Below are 24,059 nucleotides of genomic sequence, written 5' to 3'. Positions count from 1 at the left end.
CTCTAGATTATAGGTAAGGGTTGTACTATAAAAGTTCTTCCTGGAAAAAATGATGACTGGCTTTGTTTGATCTATTGTTTCTTTATTTAAATTGAAAGTCAGAATTTGTAGCCATGATGATATCTGTGCAGCTTATTTGTTAGCAGTTTCTATTATTAAGATAATTTCAGTCTCTCATGTGAAATCTTTAGTTGCTGCTAAAGAGCGGGGGAGGACCAAAATGAAAATAGCTTGTGAATACCAGCTATTGCCTGTTTTCCCTTGCAGGAGTAAAAACATTTTGGAGCAGTGGTAACGAGAGAGTTCTCTTTCTGGGTTTCATACTCTGAATGAGTCTTATGAGAAGACTTCTTGCGTGAAAGCAGAAACAGCCACTAAAAGTTAGTTATTGATAGGAATTTCTAAGTTGTGTAACCAAAAGGGGCATGCAATACTTACAGTGAACAACCATCAGGTCTTCTGCTATTCCCAAATGGTTTTCTGTTCTTTTCCATACAGGAAAGTGAGTCTCCTTTGAACAGTAACATCACGGCATTTGCATTAAAGGCAAAAGTGATCTATCCCATCAATCAGAAGTTTAGGGTAAGGTTTTAGATTCTACTTGTAAAAATTAATGACAATCATTCTGTGTTAGAGTAAATTGCAGAGTCAAGTAATGGAAGAAAACTTACTGCCAATCTGCTTAGTAGGGATCTTTGTTTATAGTCCATTGACTCGGGGCTCATTCTGTAAGGCATCAGCTGCTTTCAGCTCCCCCTGAAACCTGCATTGCTTTACGTGGTGTCCAGTCAATATTCACTCTAGTCAAGAGACCTTTTCTTCCCATTAACATTAATGGAAGTTGGGTCTGTACAAGGAGACATAAGAAAAACCGCACAAGGATCTGCCCGTCCATAAGAAAATATACACCGCGCAAATAACTACAACAGAAGACTGCTTTTCTGGGCAATGCAGAAATCTGTCAGTATGATGAATCTTGATTTATGTGGAAACACTTTTGCTCTGTATATTGTTTAATTTTTCTCTTGAAAGCAAACACTGGGAATTGATGAGATGTTTATCTCCTTATTGTGTTGTATTAATTGACCTTGTAAATTTCCTTTGACTCTAGCCTTTGGCAGATGGCTCATCCAATCCATCTTTGCATGAGAATCCAAAGCAGGCGGTTCTGCCTAATCAGGTCATGGAGACATCTACATCAGGCAGCCTGGGTTCCCTTAGCCAGGGAGACAAAGAGGACTGCAGTTCCTCCACAACAATACATTCCACAACAAGCGATGACAGGTTTCAGGCTCGAGCCTTCCTCAAGGTGACCAGCTTCCCTGAAGTGCTAACATGTGACAGGTAAGCAGTAAGCCTGCCCTCCCGTTTGGTCATTTCCGGCCATGCCCCAGTGCTTTTCAGGACAATCATGAAAGGTCTGGTGTAAACCAAAGGCTGAGCTTGAATACATACGTTCACCACATAAAGACAGGACTATCTGCTTGTAACCCTAAAAAGTGGTTGGGGAGACTGAAGAAATGCATCATGTTGTATATTGAAAGCCAGTTTGTTCTTTATGTGATTCTGGGAATCACAACTTCGGCAAAAGCAGTCTCGTAAAAGGTGTATCACTGTCATGATACAGAGATCCCCAACGTTACAATATGTTTTGGCTTGTATGCTTGGTTCACACGTATAGTTGTGTGCTCAGTGGGGATGGAGTCCTCTGTACCGTACAATGTCAGGTCACACAACATGTTGTGAGAACAAGAAGTGGCAGCAGTCTTCTCTCCGTTTTACTGGGAACTACTAATTTCATACTGTGGGAAAACTGTTCCTTTCTCCAAGACTCTGGTGATGACCAGGTAGAACTGATCGAAATGGTTTTATAAGCTCTGATTTTATTTCAGCTGCACAACGGCGAAATACGCCTAGGTGGATACGTAGATGTGTGTATTCTCATTAGGAAGAATAAAGAAAATCATATTTGTGTCAGTAAGGGGACTGGGGAGCGTAGTAGCGATGAAGAATATTTTCAAAATGCCCACTCTTAGTATAGCTGGTTTAATTTAAAGCTTTGTTTTCCTTTTGTTGTAGCCACTCATGCCTATATTTACCTTGCCTTTTTTTAAAGGGAGCTGCAACTCCAACTTGGTTAAAGCACTATTTTGTTTTGCTTACTTTTATATAGAGATATTTTATCTGAAAGAGAAAGCAACATAGAAATGAAGTGACTTGAATGCTGTTCTAGGGGCAATGCTTTTAGGAGAATTTAGTGATTAAGTGAGACTATTATATGGTGTTGCTCTTGTATGTGACCTTCATTTAGATTGATACTAACACATTTTAAATCTTTGTTTTAGTTTTGATGTTAAGCTCTGCCTTTGCAGTCTTATTTTAAAAGATCTCATGCTTCTTGATACTGAACTCAGAAACGAAAAACATGTGGTAGGTACTCGTGTCTCATTTATAGCTATTTCTTTTGACCATCTTTGTCAAATATCAGTTTAGGAAATAACACAAACTGCTGACTAGCTGGGAAGTAGTGTAGCAGAGTTGCATCTCTACAGTGTTCTCTTTATTCCTTTCATTCTGTTCTGCATATATATCTGAGCTTCTCAAAGGAGTAAAATGTAATGAAATATATTGGGCTGTGAAATACAGGAGGTCAGACTGGATAATATAAAAAATTCATTTTAAACTTTACTTCAGAGAATAACATACAGAACTTGAGGGTCATAAAAATAATTAAAAACAATTAATAGGTGAGTTTATGTTTTAAGGACAATGCTTGCACATTGCAACTCCAAAGACTCCAAGCCCTTTGAATAAAACTGAAAATTCAGTTCAACTGAATCAGTACCATTGTCATATGTACAATGGTCCTGATTTTGTATGACAGAGGAATTAAGGTATCCTTTTAAACTGTAAATACCTGACTACATGAAGTCACAGTGTCCAGAGCTGACAGGGGAAAAAAAACCAAAACAAAAATGGATATATACAGTTGTTTATGCTGACTAGTTATGATCAAGTACAGAATCATTACCATTATTGAGTTTTAGCTCAGTTAATATAGAACTGGACATAAAATACAGTGTTTTCTCCTCCCCTTCTTTCCCAGCCTCTATTTAAACAGATTGGTAATTTCTGATAGAATTTGTTAAATGCAGTGAGAATATTTCTGTTCTGGGATTTTCTGAACAAATTTCTACACAATCCAAAAGAGGAAGCATGAAAGTAAACCTGGAAAGCAGCTTTTTTTCTGATGGGATTTATTCCCATCTAAATAGGTGAGGAAGGGAAGTTGACATCAGATTCCAGAAGGAAATTTAGCTTCACTGGAGAAGGTTGAACTCGATCTCAAAATTAATCATCCATTTGTAAATGAAGATAAGTTAATAACATGGTGATGTAATCACAGAAACACTGAGAAAATGAGCATTGAATGTACTTTGTGGCGCACCAGAAATTACCACAAAAGGCAGATGACTTTAACCTTTAGCTGAAGCGTTGAATAGCTGTGTATTTTCACTAGCAGGGGAAATTTTGGTTTAGAGAATGCTTTCTTCCTTTTCCAGTCTGCTTTCTCTCATTTCAGAGTCAGTCTTTCTTAGCATCAGGCCTATGGAAAGGAAACATATCCTCCTTCTCGGTGTTTTCCTGAATTTGTTCTCCCTTTTTACAGTGTGTGGTATCTTGGTGTTGTGTGTTCAAAACTTGTTGAATTCTGTCCAAAACATTAGCAAGTGAGATTCAAAACATGGCTGCGTTACTGTTCTCTCTTCTACTCAGCTCTAATGATAACATACTTTCTAGATTGCTCAGCTGAAATGTTGGCTTCGATAACTGTTTGTACATGTAAATATGGTTTTATTTATGTTTTTACATGTTTAAGGTGGGCAATTTCTGCATCATCTGTTTTCAGGTACATGAGTAACAGGCAGGTGGCTGTTAAATTTCACATATCTTTATCTTCATGTTGAAAATGCTGCAGCATTAATAACTTCAGTTAGTAATGAAGTGAATTGTCTTTACACTGACACTGTAAGTGAGGTGAGAGAAGAGGTTAAGCAAAAATTATCTGAGTGTTCAAAACCATCTTTTTGAAGACAGTAGTATTACAATCTTTTTTCTTTCTTTTTTTTTAAAAAAGCACACAACTGGAAAATAGGTATATTCTTGGTAAGAGAAGGTACGTAGAACTTGAGAAGGTTACTTTTGGGTTGTATATAAAAGTGTTTGATACTTCATTTGGCCAGCTACAGTTGAAATCATAGTAATGAATATGTTAGTATCTTTCAGTTTAGGAGTTAATCATTAAACTTTAGAAAAGTGGGCTTTATATTTTTAAATGATCTGCATTTTCTCCAGTAAAGGACACTTTCAAATGTGTCATTCTGGTTATTAGGATATATGGGATTATGCCCTTGTCCTTGTCAGAATGTAACACCATCTTCTAGTGTCTTACTGAAGCCAAAGCCAAAGAATTTTTCACGATGGAAGTACTGCAGAACTTCTGATGATGTTTCTGTTATTTTGCTTATGATTTACTATAGTTTCACTGATCGATTTAAATGAACAGAAGTTATCACAAAGATGTCCTTACGGTGTTGAACAGGCACTTACCCTGGATTTCATTTCCTTCCTTTTAAACAGATGTTTATTCAGGTTCTCAAAATACGCTTCACAGACTTATATCATAAAAAGAAGATTACTGATGATTTGTTGAAGAAGATCCTTTTAATTCAGGAAAATGTAAGTGTTTTTGTTGGTTAATATTTAAGACCACAGAAAATAAGAGTTCATTTTAAACAGCAATGTCATTCGTAGACTATTTCAGAAGAAATGCAAAGAAACACCCTTGTTAGTTGATTCTCTCCATTACCTTCTATGCATTTCCTCTTTGTTGTTGTATGAGGTGATCAGGAGAGTGACGTGTCTAATCTGTTAAGAATACAAGTATTTTGTAGTTGAATCCATTCAAGCAAACAGAACGTTGTGAATCTTACACACTCAGATTTTAAAACTTCTAATTATCAGGCCTTTGTCTGGTCCCAGGTATCGTTACTGATAATAAAATAGCAAGAAATAAAGTACCAGAAGGAAACCGAAGGCTTTTTTTGTCAAGAGGAAATATACTTACTTTCCTCTTTATCCTTTTATCTTTCGTATACTTGTATCAAAATCCATTTTCCACTTCTGAACTAGATGACATACATTGACAGTCAATGTGCATTTCAGGTGGAGTCACAATACTATTCTTGATTATTTGAAGGAAAAAAAGCTTTACAAAACTGAATAAAATAGGGCATCTACTGATTCTGCTTTCTATTTTCCAAATTAGAGTTATAGAAAAGATCTCCAGGGCTGGCTCTCAACCCAGACATCTGGTCCAACCTTCTGTAGGAAGCCGGGAATAACATAACGCTATCCAGTGCCCTTCCAAGCCATGTCTTGGATAGCTGCACTGAAGGAGACTCCCCCATTTCTCTGGGCAGCCTAGTCCAGTATTTAATTCTTCTCATAGTAATGATTTTATTATTTTTTTTCTTACATACAGATGGAATTTCACATTTAGGCATTAAAGTCTTATCAGCTTTCTGGCTCTAGTTGTTGAGATTGATTTTGTTTGTGCAGTCTCACAATCTGTGAACGAGTATCAGGAATCTCTGTAGTTGTACCTAATCATTTATTTCGGAATGGATTTTACCTTAAAACGACTCCTCTGCCTTAAATCCTCGGGTTTAGTATTAAAGTTGATTGCATTTACTAAATGAAAAGTGAGATTTGGTGTGCAGATCCCCTTTTCTGATGGAGTTCTACTAATGACTTCAAAGTGTCAACAGAGGTAATATAGATTAGACATGTTTCCCAGTATAGCCTCACTCTCAAAGAGCCTTCTCGGCATCAGAGTCTTCATGCACCTAACTGAGCTGCTGTGAGACTAAATCTTGTTTATTAGATGCAGTAATTGCTGGTGTAGACCAGTTGTTAGTGTGTCAATATGGGATTCCTATATTCTGGAGAGAAAGGTCTTGGAAACATGACAGCCTTAGAGCTGGGATATTGCATAAGAGATGAGGCTGATTATGGATACTATGTAAAATACTATTGGTGTATAATGCCAATACTATTGGCAATAAGCAAAAGCATTAGCAGTGGAGACTACTGTAGGTAATACCACATTGGCAAGACTGAGGATTATATGATTTATCACAGACGGGATTTTCCTCTTTTAATTCTGCATTTTAAGAAAAATTCGTGGGATTTTGATGAAAATGTTTGTGAAGCGTGTCAAAATATGGTTATGTTTTTTGATACATGGGGTATCAAGTTAATGCATTGACACTCAAAATTGTGTGATATTAAAAGTAAATGCTTGTTATGTAAGGCCTGTTTCAGCAACTGAAGCATCATCCATTTCAGTACCAAGCTACTAAGTAAGACTAGGATTTGTCAGTGGTACTAGTGTGCAGAAAAAATCATCCTGGTTTCAAAGGACCGAAAAACTTTAAAACCCCATATAATCATGTAGCCTGTAATTTGTCCCTTATGAGCAGTACAGGTGTGTTTATCTGCATGTGCTAACACTCTGCAGGAAATGCTGTCTGATTATCATATCTGGACAGTTCTCTGTGCTTTCAAACACAGCGTATACACTCATAGCTGCCATTTAAGATGGGGCACGTGCATTAAAATAAAAATATTTGTGTATGGATTCAAAGGATTATTAGTATGAAAGCTCATGGAGCAGTGTTTACTAAAAATTGAATTCAGGGGAGATGGACAACAGTCCTGATCATACTCGCATACTAAAGGAAATGTATGCATTTGTTTTGAGTGTAGTTCAGAGCTGCCATGTGTATATACACCTTCAGTTTTCTTTGCTTGCTGCAGGAGGTGCATTACCCAGAGACAGAACTTCCTGAACGCTCTTGTTCAGCTTTGTTAGCCATGAGCCGCAACTGACATACAAATTCACTCCCAAATTTAGAAATTATGTCTTTTTTTTTTTTCTGTTTAACAAATCGCTTGCTTTGTTTTCCAGGATTTTGAAGAATTACAGAATCAACTTGACTCTAGACTCCAGAATACTGAGATGTCAGGAGCCCATAATTCAGAGTACCAGACTCTAGAAGACTTAGAAAGGAAAGAAAGAGAATATTCTGAGCACATAATAGATAATGTAACTTTCTAATTCTTCTCTCATAAAATTTTATTTTAGTGTTATTCTTTTGATGGGGAATGCTTTTTTATTTTTTTAAACTGTTGTGTTGACTAGTCTACAGTTAGTACTTCAGATACGCGTGAGTCCTGAAAACATTTTTACATTGCTTCAGCAAAGTATTTCCAGCTCCCTTGGGGAGCCAGTGTGTTTTTTATACAAACACTGTTTTATCACACTGGATTTACAGCTGAGAAGTGTCTATTGCTTGTCAGATGGTAAGATTTATTTCAAGCCTAGGTATAGTCTGACTTCTAGGAATATTGTTTTCTTGTACGAACCTTCTTTCTTAGGAACCTTTTTTTTTTTTTTTTTAGGAACCTTCTTTTCTTCAGTACTCCATAACTGAGTAAGAGAGTAATGAGAGACTATAAAACATTTTGTGAGCTGAAATAATTACGAAGAAAATAATTACCTTTTAGCATGCTTTGCATGTTTACTTCAGCATTTTGCCTTAGCAGCTCTGCACATTATAATACTTACATGTTTTTTTAATGTAAAAAATACAGTTTGATAGCAGGCATTTGATTCTCAAAGCAAAGTTTGGGGTTTTTTTCCTCTACAGTATTGTCACCGTGTCCAAATAGCTTGCAGGCTAGTAAACTGGGGGTTAAGAATGTTCTGCACATTATTTTCCAGTAAACTGAGTAATCTAAGATATTCTCCTTCCCAGTCCTGTTTTTGAGGTTTGAGCAAATTCACTGCTGATGAAAAGGAGAGGCTGATGAGTCAGATTGATGGCTGTGTGAGCTGCCTGCGCCGACTGACTGTGGCACTTCAGCCCTGAACTAAACAGTCCATCATCTCAGCCTTGGGCCTTTTTCATCGAGAAGTTAACGTTTTTTAATGTCTGATGGTTAAGTGCTTCACTTGGAATTTTCTCAGCTTTCTTGTGATTCTCTGTGCCTTTCACTTCATAGTAGAAGTGCTGGTAACAGTGGTACATCTGTGTCAAGTTTCTGTTGCAATTTACCTTTGCTCTTTGAAAAATTGATTGTTTGGAGTTCTCCAGTTAGTCACATGAAAGCTCCCTGGCAGCCTCACTGAGCAGCATGAGGCAGTTATTCACCAGCAGCAGTCATCCTTCAGTTGCTCTGTCACTCTGATGCCAGCAGATGCTTTTCATCCATATTGAAAATGTACGCAAATTCGTATAGATCGGGACCTTGAACTAATCCACTCTTCCCTCAGTAATATGAAGGGGGTTTTTTTGCATACTCACAGATGCCATAGTCACAGTTTTTTGGAAAACTCACAGATACTTAATATAAATCTTGGTGATGGATATGTTTTCTTATCTTTACGTATACTAGTAATGCCACTGAAGACCACAGAATATTCACAGTTGTGCACAGTTGTGTTTGGGGAATGGGAGCCTAAAACTAGAGATTACCCATATGATAATATACCAGAATGAGCACATGCGTTGTGCTGATACTGCATAAAGTACTTAATTCCAGCGCAGTTAATAAAGTGCTTATGTTGCATGAGTCTATGAAAGGCTTTGATGGTGAAAAACAGTGACAATTTTCAGTTTTCCTTTTTTAGCAAAAATCTTGTTTGACTGGAATGCCTGTTCCTACAGCTAAATAAACTTCCCAGAAAAAAGGGCTGCAGTTTGTTATCTTTTTTAGTTTTCCCATTAATATAAACAACATAGTAGGCTGTTATAGATGCAATATGTGGAGAACTAACAACAAATACTTAGTGAGTTATACAGAATGACTGGTCAGAATTGACCTACTGGTTGTGTGCCAGCAACACGTGTATCATCATATAGTAAATAGGCTCTTTAGCCTTGCAAAATGTTCACTGTAACTAATACTGAAAGCTGTCTTTAGTCTCAGTGACTTGTATTTCAGTAGATTCGTATGCCTGTCACTGTAATGAAATACTAGACAATTAATGAGAGAACATGGGTTGTTTTTTTGATTCATATTCCATAGATGGAAGCTTTCTGGAAGCAGACTGACAAAGCCCAGCAGGCTTTTTTGGACCAATCAAAATGTTCAAGTACCAAAGCAATGAAGATAACAATGGATCTGACCGAGAAGATGATTGCAGTAGAAAGCTTCTTAAGTGAATCTCAAGATTTGCAGGCAATGGTAAAGTACAAAAAGAAATAAAAGCTGAGAGAGATTTAGTCAATCTGAACACAAAAGAAATTATGCAAGTGTACAGAGTCTGTCAGTTCTGCCACAGGAGTGATGTAGGCTGCTTGCTCCACTTGTCTCTTTCGGATTTGTTGCAAAGTGTTCAACTTCCATTGCAGTTTATGAAGACTTAAAGGAGAGTGAACTCTCTGCACTTGAGTTCTAATTCTCAAAATACCATTTAGGCAGTCATGTTAGGAAAAAGTGATATTCATGCAGCCAGTGAGCCAGGACCAAGAGCACTAGATCTAATGATGAAGGAGCATCATTACCCTGGGCATTAGGACATTTCTTTTTCTTCCAACGTATTTATTCCACTTTGACTGAGAAATACTAATTTAAATTTGAGGGTGATTCTGTGTGTCCAATGACTTTAACTGGAATTGAAAACCCTTAACCTCTTGTAGTGATATAGTCTTAAGAGGGAAAAATGTGTTTATAAATGCATCGGCCCTGTGCTTTATGTTGTGTTAAATCTAACAGATCCTTTATTTGCTTTGCAGAGGACATACTGAAAGTGTTACTTGGAATTTATAGATTAACAGTACAATCAGAATCTGTCCCATTGCATTTATTAGTAATTTGGTGAATAAATGGGTAGCTAGCTTTATTTGGCTTACTGATAAACAGATACAGTAATTATCAGCTTGTTAGTTTTGCATTGGAGCAGCTAAGTAAACTGAGCTGGCCAGGTAAGAAACTAGTCTTTGAAGTTGATCACACTTCACCCATTCTGGGCTATTCTACACTAAATTCCTTCAGATGGACAGTTTTCAAGCAACGTGTTTGGATAAAGATACAGGAAATATTCATCCCTGAAGTCACTACTGATGACAGCAGTGGATCTCATCGCAAAGGTCATTGTTTGTGTGTCTCTGTTAATTACAGTAATTGTCACACTCTTTCCAACCTTGCAGCATTGTCCAAAGCAGTTGCAGTTTCACCCAGGAAATCTTGCTCCCTACTGTAATCCTGGGCTGCTTCTCTAATAATGCAATGAAAGCTGCTAGGCCATAGGCAATTACACTAATTTTTAGTATATTTACTGAACTCCAGCTGACCACATGCTTGAAAGGAATCCCAGTGGTATCAAAATCAGATGGTTGTTCTCATTTCAAAAATGAAGGCCCTGGTACTGGTGTGCCAGATAGCATCTTGAAAAGAGGCCCAGGACTTCCATGTTGCCCTTCTGTCCATCTTTGCCCCTTGAAAGTTTGTTCTGCAAGCTACAAATAATGAAAAACACCAATAGTTTTAGATTAGCTCTTATAACTGAGTATGTGATAAACCCACTGCTAACCTACACCGCTCAAGATTTTCAGAAGTATTTAAGTACATGAAGATTGTTACTTTCGTGGTCTTAAGAAGCCTCCTCAGTTTTACGCATAGGTTGCGAATGAATAATTCAATGAAAAGAGAAGCACAACCAAAGAACTGTTCTTTGTTTCTAAAGAGGACTTTTTTGTGTTTGTTTTAGGACATTCAGGAAAGGTTATTCAACTGGGAGCTTATGGTGAAAATCGTTGATTCACTGAAGTCCTATATACCAGAAGAGTGCAAGTGTAGATTAAATATTGTGTCAAATATTCTGGACCATTTAACTGTAAAGAATAATCTTTCAGTCCGACAAAAGGAAGAACTTCTAACAGATCTGCACAAGGCTTTCTGGGAACAGCTGGCACATTTCAGTAATGGTGAGTTCTTAGATCAGAGCTCATGACTTCACAAATATGGGTATGACTTCTCATTATTATATTAAATAGTAAAATACTCTGGCTTTGGCCCTATATCCTGTTTTAAAAAGGTATTGATGAATTGGCCAAGAACATTATTATTGAGAAGGGTGGATGCTTAGAATGGGAACTTTGGCTTAAAGCCTTTTAGGTCTTGTTCCAGGTATTACTGTGAACTTACTTTACAGTTCACAATCTTGGTGCAGTATATTCTTGCTGCAGTGCTGCTTGTTCCCATTCAGGCTTCTTGTCGATAAATAGTGTCATATCTTATGGTCAGCAATTCACAGAATCACAGAATGGTTGAGGTTTGAAGGGACCTCTGGAGGTCATCTAGTACAACCTCCCCTGCTCAAGCAGGGTTAGCTGCAGCCAGTTGCCTAGATGGCTTTTGACTATCTCCGGGGATGGAGACTCCACGACCTACTGGGCAACCTGTGCCAGCGCTCAGTCACCCTCACAGTAAAAAAGTGTTTCCTGAGGCTCAGAGGGAACCTCCCATGTTTCAGTTTGTGCCCATTGCCGCTGGTCCTGTCACAGAGGAGAGCCTGACCCTGCCTTCTATGCAGCGTCCCTTCGGGTATTTATAGACATTGATAAGATCCCCCTGAGCCTTCTCTTCTCCAGGCTGAACAGCCCCAGCTCTCTCAGCCTCTCCTCATAGGAGAGATATTCCAGTACATCATTCCAGTTCCATTTTCATGGCCTTCAGTCTGTCCATGCCTCTCTTGTACCGGGGAGCCCAGAACTGGACGCAGTTCTCCAGGTGTGGCCTCAGAAGTACTGACTGGAAGGGAAGGATCACCTCCCTCCACCTGCTGGCAATACTTTGTCTAATGCAGTCCAGGATACCATTACCCTTCTTTGCAACAAGGGCACATTTCTGGCTCATGTTCAATCTGGTGGCCCCCAGAACCCCCAGGTCCTTTCCTGCCGAGCTGCTTTCCAACTGGGTGGCCCCCAGCGCGTGCTGGTGCCTGGGGTTGTTCCTCCCTGCCTACAGGACTTTGCACTTCCCATTGTTGAACTTCATGAGATTTGTGTCAGCCCATTTCTCCAGCTTGTCCTGGGCCCTATGGATGGCAGCATGACCCTCTGGTGTATCACCACTCCTCCCTTTTTTTATGACATCTGCAAACTTGCTGAAGGTGCACCCTGCCCCATTGTCCAGGTCATTAATAAAGATACTGGGCAGGATTGGACCCAGTGTTGATCCCTGGGGTACACCACTCATTACTGGCTTCCAGATGGACTTTGTGCAAGTTTTCAGTCCATCTCACTGTCTGCTCATCCAGCCTATGCTTCATCCTCTTCTCCGTGAGGATCTGATGGGAGACTGTATCAAAAACCTGGCTGAAGTCAAGGTAGACAATATCCACTGCTCTCCCCATCTTTCAAGCTGGTCATTTCATCATAGTAGGTGATCGGAATTCACATGGTGCAGACTTGCTCCGCTTTAAAAACATCACTTAACCATGTGAACAGTTTGCTGATACTCATGAATTCCTGTATGTCCTGATACAAATTATTTCATGGTTGTTTGCTCCTAAAACTGGCATGCCTGGTGCATAGTGTTTGCATAGGTTCAGCGACTAACATTCCTTAAGCATAAATGTAAATCTGTGGGTGATTTTTTCCCCCTTTATGTCAAGTTTCTCTTGTTCCAAAGCAAAAATAACTCTGTCAAAGCCTTGATGTTATGCACAGTAGGTGTTTATATGTAGCTATATATTATAGTTAGTACAGCCAGTGCAGAAGGGCATTATCAACCTCCTGGTTTTAGATACAAACGAAGTATGCTTTTTAAAAAAATAAATCTGGAGTGCAGTATTTTCACATGAGAGTCTATGTTGACCTTGCTTATGAGCTCTTAAATATATAAATTAAACAGTACCTATAATTCACAAGCAGAACACAAAGCCAGCAAGACCGTGCTCCTAGGAAACAAACAAGGAAGCGGTAAAGAATCAAGTAGTGTTTAAAAATAACAGTTGCTACATTTGTTCACCTGACATTTTTATTACAGGCTTTCCTGTACTTTCAGTGTGCTTTCAAGTGTTTTGTCAGTGCATCATCAGCCTGTGGATAAGCATGGTAAATTAGCATGGAGAATAAGTAACATGCTCAGCGCTACAGTACTGTACTCCTTTATTTCTCCGCAAAATAATTTCTCGTAGTGGTGTGGTGGCAGAACAGCAGCCACAGATGACTGTTCTTTTGCATTCCCCTTTAGCTGCCTGTGTTAGGAGTGAAGTACTGGTCTGGGGCAGGGCGAGTGGGGGAAATGAATAAAGTTCTTCCTAGGTGGACAGGTAATGAGACATGAAGTAGTGGCAGAACATCAAAAGCACCAATTCCGCTCTGCAGCACAGGGTTCAGATAGACTCATGAATTTATAAATCACTTGGAGCGATAGGGGGGATGAAGGGGGGAAAATTTGGTCCCAAATATTTCACAGTACTAGCACAAAATCAGAGGGACCTTCACAACTTTTGCTGCAGGTTCCTGGATGAGTGACTTTGGAAGCCTGATATGGCTGCATGCCAGTTCAAGCTAATCTGAACTAGCACTGCTCTAGACCTTTTCTCCCTGCCATATGTTACTGCCCCTGTCCTTGCAGCAGCATTTGCATATCTGCAATTAGGTAAGGAGACACTTCTGGACCTTCCCGAAGCAGGAGGGGGAGGTTTGCAGTGCTGCAGGTGGGAATCTGTTTCTTGAACTAACATGTTGCCGTTGCATAAGTAGCAGCACCAGTGAAAGAAGGGGTGCAGGATGGTAGTGATCCAAAAACATGATAGATTTAAGTGCCATGTAACAACCTAGAAGTTCACATCTGAAAAGACCATCAGGGTAAGAATCAAATTTGAAATCCTGCATGGTAATTCCTTGCTTATTTCACTCACTAACAGATTTCTGTGAGCTTATGTTGTGTGACAGTAGCAGATGCTACATTCTCCCTGTGGAGTTATGGTATCTAATCATCGGTGGTTTATGTTCCAGAATGTATCCAGCAAAGTAAAGACCTGATCTTGAAACGACTGGAGTGCCGTGCAAAGAAGAGAGAAGAGTTCAAACACAGACAGAAAGCTGAACAAGGGAGTCTCCTCAGCAAAACTTTTCATAATGAAGATGTTCATGATTTTCTTAAGGTGAGCATGTAAAAGCTTATTTTCACTGTTCCATTAGTTTTTAAGGCCAAATACATTGCAGATTTCCCCTAGTTCCATAAAATTGGGATTTTGGAGTCCTCCTGAGGATCGTGTACAGTAAGTAGCACAGGTGGGATAGGGTCAGACCCCCTGTTGCCTAGGCTTACCTAGAGACTTTTCTTCCAGTGTTGGTCTTGTCTCATTGGAACAAAATGCCAAAGGGCATAATGCTAAGATTGCATGTTTTGTAGAAACATAGATACTATGTATAGTAGAAACATAGGTACTATCAATATAAAAAATCTCTGCAGGAAAGTATCTGGCCTGCATTACAGAAGAAAGCAGGCTGCACTGATCTAATTGCTTTCCTATGAGTGAGGTTACTGAGGCTCAAAAGACTATCAAATTTCACATAAGCAGAGGGAAAACTCATTATGGTCGTTGGCAGGATACCGTAGAAAAGGTTTGCAGTAGATAATTTAATATGGTATACAATGGCCAGTGTGGTGTTTTCTTGGCCATATTTTCTATAGAGCTCTATTATTGTTCAGAATGTATATACAAAATCAGAGTTCTTAGTTGTAAATGCTGAGAGCTGCAAAACTGTAACTGCTGAGAACTACAGACCCGAGTTATTAAGAAATAAAAAAAAAATTCGATTCTCAATTTTCATGAAAAGAAATAATTTAAGGTTAAAGTGGTCACATCCAGCAGCATTAAACTTCTGATGAAATCTAATAACTTAGATAAATTACTGTATGAGAAGACCCAGATTCCAGCTGTAGCAAACTGTCAAAATTTATTGATCTCAACACTGCAATTTTGTACTGCGGGGACAAGTTCTTTAATTATATTGTATGAATTGGATAATGCAGTTACTGTTCTTGTATGCAACACCTGTCTGGCAACACCTCACTTCAAAACAAAAGATTTCAGGCACTTTAAAACAGCAGAACACATTTTGCCTCTTAGGCTTTTCATAACTTGAGACAAATAGTTCTATCACACATTTTTTTTAGCCATTGAGCACCTGTGAATGTATTTTCCTTATACATATCATTCAAAACTCTTGGACACATCCCAAATTCATTAAATAAAGCTCAGAAATTTTGTATTATGACCTCTCCCCTACAAAGTTAGAGCCACACAGCTTTGTGCAAGAGGTGCTCTATTCTGTACACCTTAGAAAGCTAACAAATATGCTTAGTTAAACTGTAGGCTAATGATCTGCTTGCGAGAGGCTGAGCAGGATTGGGCAACTTGCACTTCCTGCTACAGGACAGAACACAACTGAGTCTTAGTATTATGAAATGCCTGTGAGTAAATAATAAAACAAGTCAGAAATTTAAGCCTTTCTGCTGCCACAGGGGAGAGAGCCTTTTGTCTCAGAACAGATGGGGTCTTGAGTCCAGAGACTCTTAGAAGAGTAAGAAAAATATGTATATGTCTGCAGTTCCCATGATTTGATTTAAATAGTCCAGTAATTATTTTGTGTGAACAAGCCCCTCAGCACTGAGGAGCTGCTTTAAACCTGTTTCATGGTTTCACAGCCAGGCCAGCAGTGAAGGAGTTGGTTGTGAATCTCCACCGTGAGCCCAGAATTGTACCCATCAAATACATTTTTCTTCTCTGCCTTCCCTCCTCCAGCTCAGCAAAGGGCTCACACTTACTGTGGTAGCAGCCTCAGCAGTAACTAACCTTTCTGCTGAATTTTAAGTGGTTGCCAATTAAGAAGGTGGATTTTGCAATGAACTTTCTTCACATCAGTTTCTTCTGAACACAAGTCGGATGTTAATGATTTAGTTGCTACAGCTTTGACTTTTTTAAATGACGGAATGACCTAGATAGTAAAGGTTAGAGTCCCTGTATCGTTCTGTCTCCTTCATCTATGTTTCCACTGGAAAAGGAAAACTTTCATTTTGTTTTTTACTGACAGAAATTACAGGGACAATCAAGTGAAGCACACAAGCCAAAATGTGCCAGTTACAGTAACCCAGTCTTGGGTGGACATACCCTACCCCTGGTGAACATACAAGTTACAGTAATTGACTTGTCAAATTCTGGTAAACTACAGTTTCATGATAGATGTGAATTTTATAATCCACCTCTACAAGAATGAGCTGTACATGAAGAGTTTATGAGCACTTTTGTGCTCTTTAGAAGAGCCCTATTGACATACCTGACAAAGAAAGCCATATTTACCATGTGGATGTAAGAGGACGCTTGGCAATTTAAATGAAAATATGGAATATTTACATATAAGACAACTCATTAGTCTGTAGAATGAGATGTTATTTGTCTGTGAAATTCAGTCTTCCATTACAGCATATGAGCCTGCCAACACATCACAGTCCTGGCTTGAAGAAAAAAATAGCATTTGTCTTAAATCTGTGACCAAGGACCAAACCAGGACCAAGTCATAAATCAGCCTTTTAGGGACCACCATGGGACATGGTGACCAACCCCAGTGCAAAAGCCCTATACAGCATGATACAGCTGTAACTAAGGTTTCTGATGATGATACCTGATGCGGTTCTGCACCTCATAGTACTGGCTGTCATGAAGTGATATTCATACACAGGAAAGCAGGTTGCAAATCAGATCATTTCATATGTTTTTCAGCATTAGGTACGTATTATTTAACCCTAAATTGCTGAGGCTATGGAGTTTCATACTCAAGGCTGTATATGCTCAAGTTAAGGTGATAAGGCAAGTTTCATTTCCCTGAGCCACAGTTACAGATAAACGTTTACTGTTGTGATAGTGCATGGGAAGGAGAGTATCACAAGAAGCTATCAAGACCTTTTCAGCTATTTAAATATACCTATTGTGTTTCTTTTAGGCTTACCATGAGCTGTTAGAGAAACATCGGCAAGCACAGTGGGAACTGCAGGAGGAGGATGACTGCGAGAGCACAGAGGCTGTCACAGATCTCTACAAGGTGCCACCTCTAGTGATATGTGTCATTTACTAAAATAATTCTGAAGAACCTCTAACCCCAGTATACAGTGTCAGGCCTCAGGGAGGATTGAGGAATTGCAGGAGCAATGGCAGCTCCAGGAAGCTAGGCTGGCAAACCAGGAGATGGAGACAGGACAGTCTTCCACATTAGCTTGCCTATTTCATTATCTTCCCAAAACACTAACTTTCCTAAACTCGTATTAGTCAGAAAATCCCTACATGGTCTGCCAAAATGTGCTGTCTGGATGGCTGACAAGACTGCAATAATGCTGAGAGCATATAACGTCTGGCATTACTACCAGGAGAGAGACTTCAGTTACATAGCATAATTATCTCTGCACCATGGTAGGATGATACTATTCTTAGTTAACTTCACTACATCTCCAAAAATAGTTTTCTCATCTCTTTTCCTCTCAGCAAATTTGTTTTGACACTAGTTAGTTCCCTGAAGTAAGTTCAGATCTTCGGTGTAAGTAATATTTTTACACTCCTTTATCTTACTGATTTGGAAAATACGTAGATGCTTCATGCTTTTGCGTCATCTTCAATTATTTTCAGTCTGCACCGAAAAAATAAGATAACATGATCTATCTTATGAAGCCCAAAACTGTAGCCAGCAGTGACCTTTAATTAGGCTGGAACTAATCACTTTCAGCTCAACAAGGTCCTTGTCGTGACTAATTAAGACCAGATCAGGGTGTTATGGAAACTTGTAGTCCCTATCACATTGGGATAAGATACCCACACAGTCTTAATTAGCACTAGTCCACATGCACTTTTTCAAATTCAGTTGATCAAAAAATAAAGCCGCTGTATTTAGAACAAATAGTTTACCATGGTTTTATGTAATAATGCAAGCAACAGGATATTTGAGAACTACTGCTTTGGAGAAAGAAAACGTTTGCTTGGAGGGCTATGCCAGTGAGTCAGAGTAGATTAATTGTACAAAGCTATTTAATTTAAGAAAAGTCAACATGTCTGCTGATATCACTGCTTACAGTCCATTCTCCAGAGTTACTAACTCCCCCACCGGCTCCCTCAATTCACATGAAGTCTCTGGAGACCAAAAAATTTTTTTTTCACCCTGCACAGTTCCACCTCATTTGTGAAATTATATTGCTTTCCTTTATTGTGAACTCTGCTTTAGTAACACTAAGATCAGACTGAAAATCCTATTTCTTTCAGCACTGTTAGCTAAGTTTTGTTTTTCATTAAAGAAAAATTGGTTTGGGTGAATTAAATGTTTCTAGAATTGTGAAGTTGCCAGGAGAGCTGCACAAACTTGAGCTCTGCCAATTCAACCAGCTCTAAGCCATTATATTCCATATTGCAGCTGCTCTTTTATTCCTAGACCCAAACAAACACTGCCAGACGTGAAAAACTGCAAGTACTGTGATCCAACTGGCATCTCTTGAATGAGGGTCCACAAATCTTAATTTCCACTTTTTTTTCTGTAATAAGACATTTTTATTGTGACATTTAACACAATGAACAAATGCACTGTCTCCCCTTAACCCTAAACACAGATACTACAGACTGCTTTAGGAGACCAAGCTGCTTCTTAATATACCTTGTAAGCAGCATAAGCTAGAAAGAAGAGAAAATACAAATGAGCATAGCCCCACTGGGGGTAAATGGAGCTGTTCTGACTTCTACAGCTGAGGGAAGTGCAGTAACTACACATGTTGTCCGTTACCTGTGGCATAAATGCAAAAGTAGATTCGCCATTGAGGGAAGGAGTTGCATCTCACAACCACAATGCCTTTGCTTCTCTCTCTGCTCAACCACGCTTTCAGAGCAGAAGTGCATCTTGGACGAGCAGAAGCCTTCCCCTGGGCAGCAGGGCTTTGCCCCTTCACTTAGTTTCTCCAGATTTCTGCTAGGGACTAGCTACTGCTACCAGTAGGGAAGGCGAAATACGCATGGGAAGGTGACAGGGATTTGAGGTGCTCCACAGTGCAGTGATGTGACTACAGCTCAGGTAGAGCTAAGCAAGCAAACGTTAGACTAACTGTTTGGGTACCAGCAACCTTTACATGGCAATAGTCAGCACTGTGATACAAGACATATGTCCCAGTCAGGTTTGGGCACAGCTGCAAACGCTGCAAAGCTTCGTGTTGTCATTCCAGGTGGTCTGTACTCCCTGAAGCTTAACTGATAGTCATTTGCCTTGCACTCGTTTGGAAGGTTTGGACTCTGCTGTTTATGTTCTACCATGAGCAAGGAAGAGGTTAAATTAAAGATTTGGTTAAACATTCTATTGTTCACCCAACCTCCATATTTCCGTAACTGCAAGCGTGTGTTACAAAGTAAGATACAAGGCAAGAAAGGAAGTTCACCAGTAGAGGGTTCTGTTGGGTTTTTATCATTACAGTAGAAACGGAATCCTAGCAATATTACTGAAAAAACTGCGTGAAACTCTCTAAAGTCAGCCTGGCATACTCCACAGATATTTAGATGAATATTCCTCAGCCTATAGTCCACAAGACATCCAAAGATAGACTGCAAGATATTTAAAAAAGATGTATTCATACATTAGTAAACACAGTCAGAGTGGAAAGAACTAGAAGTAATTAAATATTTAAGAATTCTACCCAATTTTTATTTTGTTGCAAATGAAAATTAGCCTTGCAAAACTGCACAAAGTAGTTATGCTTTCCCACATAGAGAAGTTAAATAGCTGTTGTATTTAAGGGAAATAAAACTGAGTTGTCTTGCTAGGAGCCAATTACCTAAATCCTGGAGGAGGCAAAGTGTTATCTAAATCACAATTTCTCCATAACCAAGTTTTAGCGATAGCATCCTGTATGTCCCCTCTACCAAATAGCATATACTCTCTACTGGCTGAGGATTAAAGAAATATCAGTATTTCTTCTGGGCTGAACAATCTAATATTGTCCAGTATTCACAGGATTTAGGGTTCCAGAAAAGTTCCTGCTTGTGTACCCATTGCCATCTTGACTTTGGTTGGAAACCCCCAGAACTGGAATGAATCACATCACACTTTTCAGATTAATGTCAGCAGAACCCAAACCTTGGTGTGGTTTTTTCCCCCACATCCAAGCCCTTTCTTTTCTTGCTTTCCTGATCCTTGGGGTATCATCAATATTGCAATTTATCAAATAAACACCAATATCCAACAGGCATGTTGGTTCAGACAAATAACCATTTGGAGTAATATCCAATTAGTTCATGTATTGTAACAGCACTAGAGTTAGAGACATGCATAATATCCAGTTCGCTAGAGTTAGGTTCCATTCTCAGGCATACCTTCAGCTAAGAGCAGCTTACTAGCAGCTTTCGAAGCAACTGTCTTAGAGCATATAGGTGCCTCCATGCTATATCAACTTTCTAAGCCATTTACCCCCATTAAAGTACTGTATCAAAACTTGCACTGTAGTTGACCAATCAGAATAAATCCTCAAGGAGGACACCAGTACAAAGTTCCCAAGGGTTGCACTCTGACAAATTCACTTGACCAAGCACAGAAGCCCAGGTGCCCAGCCATCGCCCTAGACTCATGGTCCTTAGCTGGTATATTTGCAGGTCATTACATCTTTTTTTCAAGAGAAAAGTACCTGGCAAGGTCTTGTATGTGATGAAGGCTTACGTGTGATAAAATGTTTAGGCCCGCCGTTCCTCCAACAGCTGTGTGCTAGAATTACTTGACTTATTTCAATGGTTACCTTGGTTTGTCCAGCAGGGAAGCAAGCCTGACAGACTTAGTTTCATAAATAAGTAGAAAGATAACCGCAATGCAAGAGGCAATGTAACCAAAGAGGGAACCAATGAATCCTGGGGACAGAGGAAAAGATGTCATTTACTTGTAAGTGCCACTCACTTGTGGGAGAAGATCCTTACCTTGTTCTCACAATGTTAGAATCATAAAATTGTTTAGGTTGGAAATGACCTTAAAGTTCATTGAGTCCAACTGTTAACCTACCACTGCAAAATCCACTGCTAAACCAAGTCCTGAGCACCACATCTACAAGTCTTTTAAATGCTTCCAGGGATGGTGACTCAACCTCTTCCCTGGGCAGCCTGTTCCAATGCTTGGTAACCCTTTCAGTGAAGAAATTTTTCCTAATATCCAATTTAAACATCCCTTGGTGCAACTTAATGCTGTTCCCTCTTGTCCTGTCACTTGTTACTTAAGAGAACAGACTGACCCCCACCTCACTACAACCTCCTTTCAGGTAGTTGCAGAGAGCGATAAGGTCTCCCCTCAGCCTCCTTTTCTCCAGGCTAAACAACCTGAGTCCCCTCAGACACCCCTCATAAGATGTGTGCTCTAGATCTCTCACCAGCTTTGTTCTTCTCTGGACACACTCCGGCACCTCAACGTCTTTCTTGTTGTGAGTGGCCCAAAACTGAACACAGTATTCAAGGTGCTGCGTCATCAGTGCTGAGGGGGATGATCACTTCCCTAGTCCTGCTGGCCACACTATTTCTTACAAGCCAGGATGCTCTTGGCCTTTTTGGCCACCTGGGCACACTGCCAGCTCATATTCATCTGGCTGTTGACCAATACCACCAGGTCCTTTTCCACAGGGCAGCTCTCCAGCCACTCTTCCCCAAGCCTGTAGTGCTTCATGGGGTTGTTTTGACCCAGGTGCAGGGCCTTGTGCTTGGCCTTGTTGAACCTCATACCGCTGGTCTAGATCCATCAATCCAGCCTCTCCAGATCCCTCTCTAGAGCCATCGTACCCTCCTTCCTACCATCCTACCCTTCTTCCTTCCCCTCCAGCTTGTCTTTCGGCACAGGGGGATGGCCTGCTCCTGCACCTTTAAGATTTCCATCTTGAAGAATGTCCAGCTTTCCTGAACCCCTTTGCCCTTCAGGACTGCCTCCCAAGGGACTCTGTCAACCAGACCCTTAAAATCAGGCGAAAGTCCTCCCTCCGGAAGTCCAAGGTGGCAGTTCTGCTGACCCCCCTCCTTACTTCTCCAAGAATCAAAAACTCCATCATTTTGTGATTGCTATGCCCTTTTGTGATCGTCTAAGCCCATCTCCGATTTTTATGCCTTTTATATTTTTTCATTTTCTCCCCTTTTTAAAAAGTTTGTGGGTTCATCAAGAGGTAACCCTCTAGCACTAGTGTGGCCTGTAGTCCTACAGTACATCAAAGAATTATCCAAATTGGTGAATAAATATGTAAAAATGCAATGATCTGGAAGCTGACTGTGTTTGCATAGAATAATTGAGTAGGTTTGTGTTGTGTACACATGAATAAATCAATTAAAATTATTTAACCAAGGTCAATGGAATCTGTTGTTGCCTGAAGTGAATGAATGAGTTATATTTTGAGGATAGAGTAGGCCTTTCCAGCCATACTAGTGGATTAAAATAGTGCGCTGTAGGTGTAGGTCTAGACACAGGCTCCATAACTAATTTTTGAAGTGCAAGTTGAGGAATTGCAGCAAGTGATTTTGATTATCACAGTACATCATAAATGAAGGAGGAGTTGTGTCAGAGGTGACTGAATGGCTCATCCAAATATTTTCATAAACAGCCTGCGGAGTTATCCCGTATACAAGGGATATTGTGCTGCAGTAACAGTTTTGTATTGGCTTGACTAGCTTTTCAATTGCGAAGTTTTTACCGTAATTTTCTTCTAGATGGCAACAAAAGCACACCCCTCCCAATATATCCTGTTCTGTTTCTCTTTTCTCATGGTGTCTTGAAAAGATTAATGGCTAGCTCCTTGCAAGTCTGTCTCAAGTTTAGCATATCAGATGTTGACCAACACTTAATCTTTTCTTTCCCCCTTTTTTTTTTTTTTTTGTGAACTACCTACTTATTTCAGTAGGGAAAGGAGATGTGAAAAGAGGTTGGTGGTTAAGAGTTCATTGTTAAGAAAACAGACATGCAGATTGCACAAAGGAAATCAATTAACAGCTAGTAATTACGTAGTCTGTGGTAAGATAATTATTTTTCCTCAGCCTTAACATCAAAACCATAAAAACACACAATTTACTGTCATTTATAATTCCCCTTTGCTGATAGCAGTTCACCAGAATGTTATTTCATTTGACTTGACAGAACGTAGAAATGCATGGGAGTTTAGACTAAAAGCTATTAAGTAATAAGTATTAAGTAATGAGTATTATCAAAACGCAAGGCAATAAATATTTTAGGAATGGGTAAACATGAATGTAAGGTTGAAGCAAAAGATTTTATTTTTTCCTTGTTAATGAAAGGGGAAAAATTATTTTTGTCAAAATAAGAAGTACAGATTCTCAGAGACGACTTACTCTTTCCTAACTTTCCTTATGTAATTTCATTAACATGAGATATGGTTATGGATGCTTTTCATAGAGTGGACTGCAATTTTGGGTACCAAAATTCACCTTCTTTTAAAGGTGAATCATCCACAGCTTATCTCAGATGGAAATCCATATCAAGAGACCTCCACCTCAAATGCTCACTTTTGAAAATTTTGCCTTGTGACCCCAAACAGGCTGCAAGGCAGTGTGGTCTAATAGATTAAATTAGTGAACTCTTAACATGCAAGCTCAATCTACTTCTGGTTTTGGGCACTGATTAAATTTGGTCTGGTCACTTCAGTCAAAGCTGATACAAGATGCTGATATAGATAGCCTTCAGTCTGAAGTTTGTTTCTTGATTTATTGCATAAGAAAATGTATTTTACCTCTATATGGATTCAAAATTTATTAATAGTTAGATCTAGTAAAGGACATAACCTTATCTACAAAGGGCACGTTTCTTAAAAAGGGAGTACAGAAAGAGAAGATTGAAACTGCCTCCTGAATAAACCAAGGACCAGTGAGGGCGCAAGACTGGAATTTCAATGAACCTCCATTTTAAATGCATGGAAATCAAACTTTT

At 39.3% G+C, this 24,059-nt stretch overlaps 1 protein-coding gene across 2 annotated transcripts in view; it reads left to right on the top strand.

Annotated features, from left to right (window-relative positions):
• Positions 1-24,059, top strand: part of EVC (EvC ciliary complex subunit 1) — a 56,831-nt gene that overhangs the window by 4,711 nt on the left and 28,061 nt on the right. For both annotated transcript variants that reach the window (XM_063335438.1, XM_063335437.1), the window contains exons 3-11: positions 499-582; positions 1,112-1,344; positions 2,346-2,430; positions 4,642-4,740; positions 7,034-7,171; positions 9,157-9,315; positions 10,841-11,057; positions 14,100-14,248; positions 17,091-17,189. In XM_063335438.1, the coding sequence (XP_063191508.1) occupies positions 499-582; positions 1,112-1,344; positions 2,346-2,430; positions 4,642-4,740; positions 7,034-7,171; positions 9,157-9,315; positions 10,841-11,057; positions 14,100-14,248; positions 17,091-17,189 (1,263 nt within the window). The remainder of the gene's footprint in view (positions 1-498; positions 583-1,111; positions 1,345-2,345; positions 2,431-4,641; positions 4,741-7,033; positions 7,172-9,156; positions 9,316-10,840; positions 11,058-14,099; positions 14,249-17,090; positions 17,190-24,059) is intronic.

Source organism: Chroicocephalus ridibundus, chromosome 5 (assembly GCF_963924245.1).
Source record: "Chroicocephalus ridibundus chromosome 5, bChrRid1.1, whole genome shotgun sequence".
Lineage (NCBI taxonomy): Eukaryota > Metazoa > Chordata > Aves > Charadriiformes > Laridae > Chroicocephalus > Chroicocephalus ridibundus.
The sequence above is the reverse complement of the archived record's forward strand: the minus strand, read 5'-3'. Positions and strand labels throughout refer to the sequence as shown.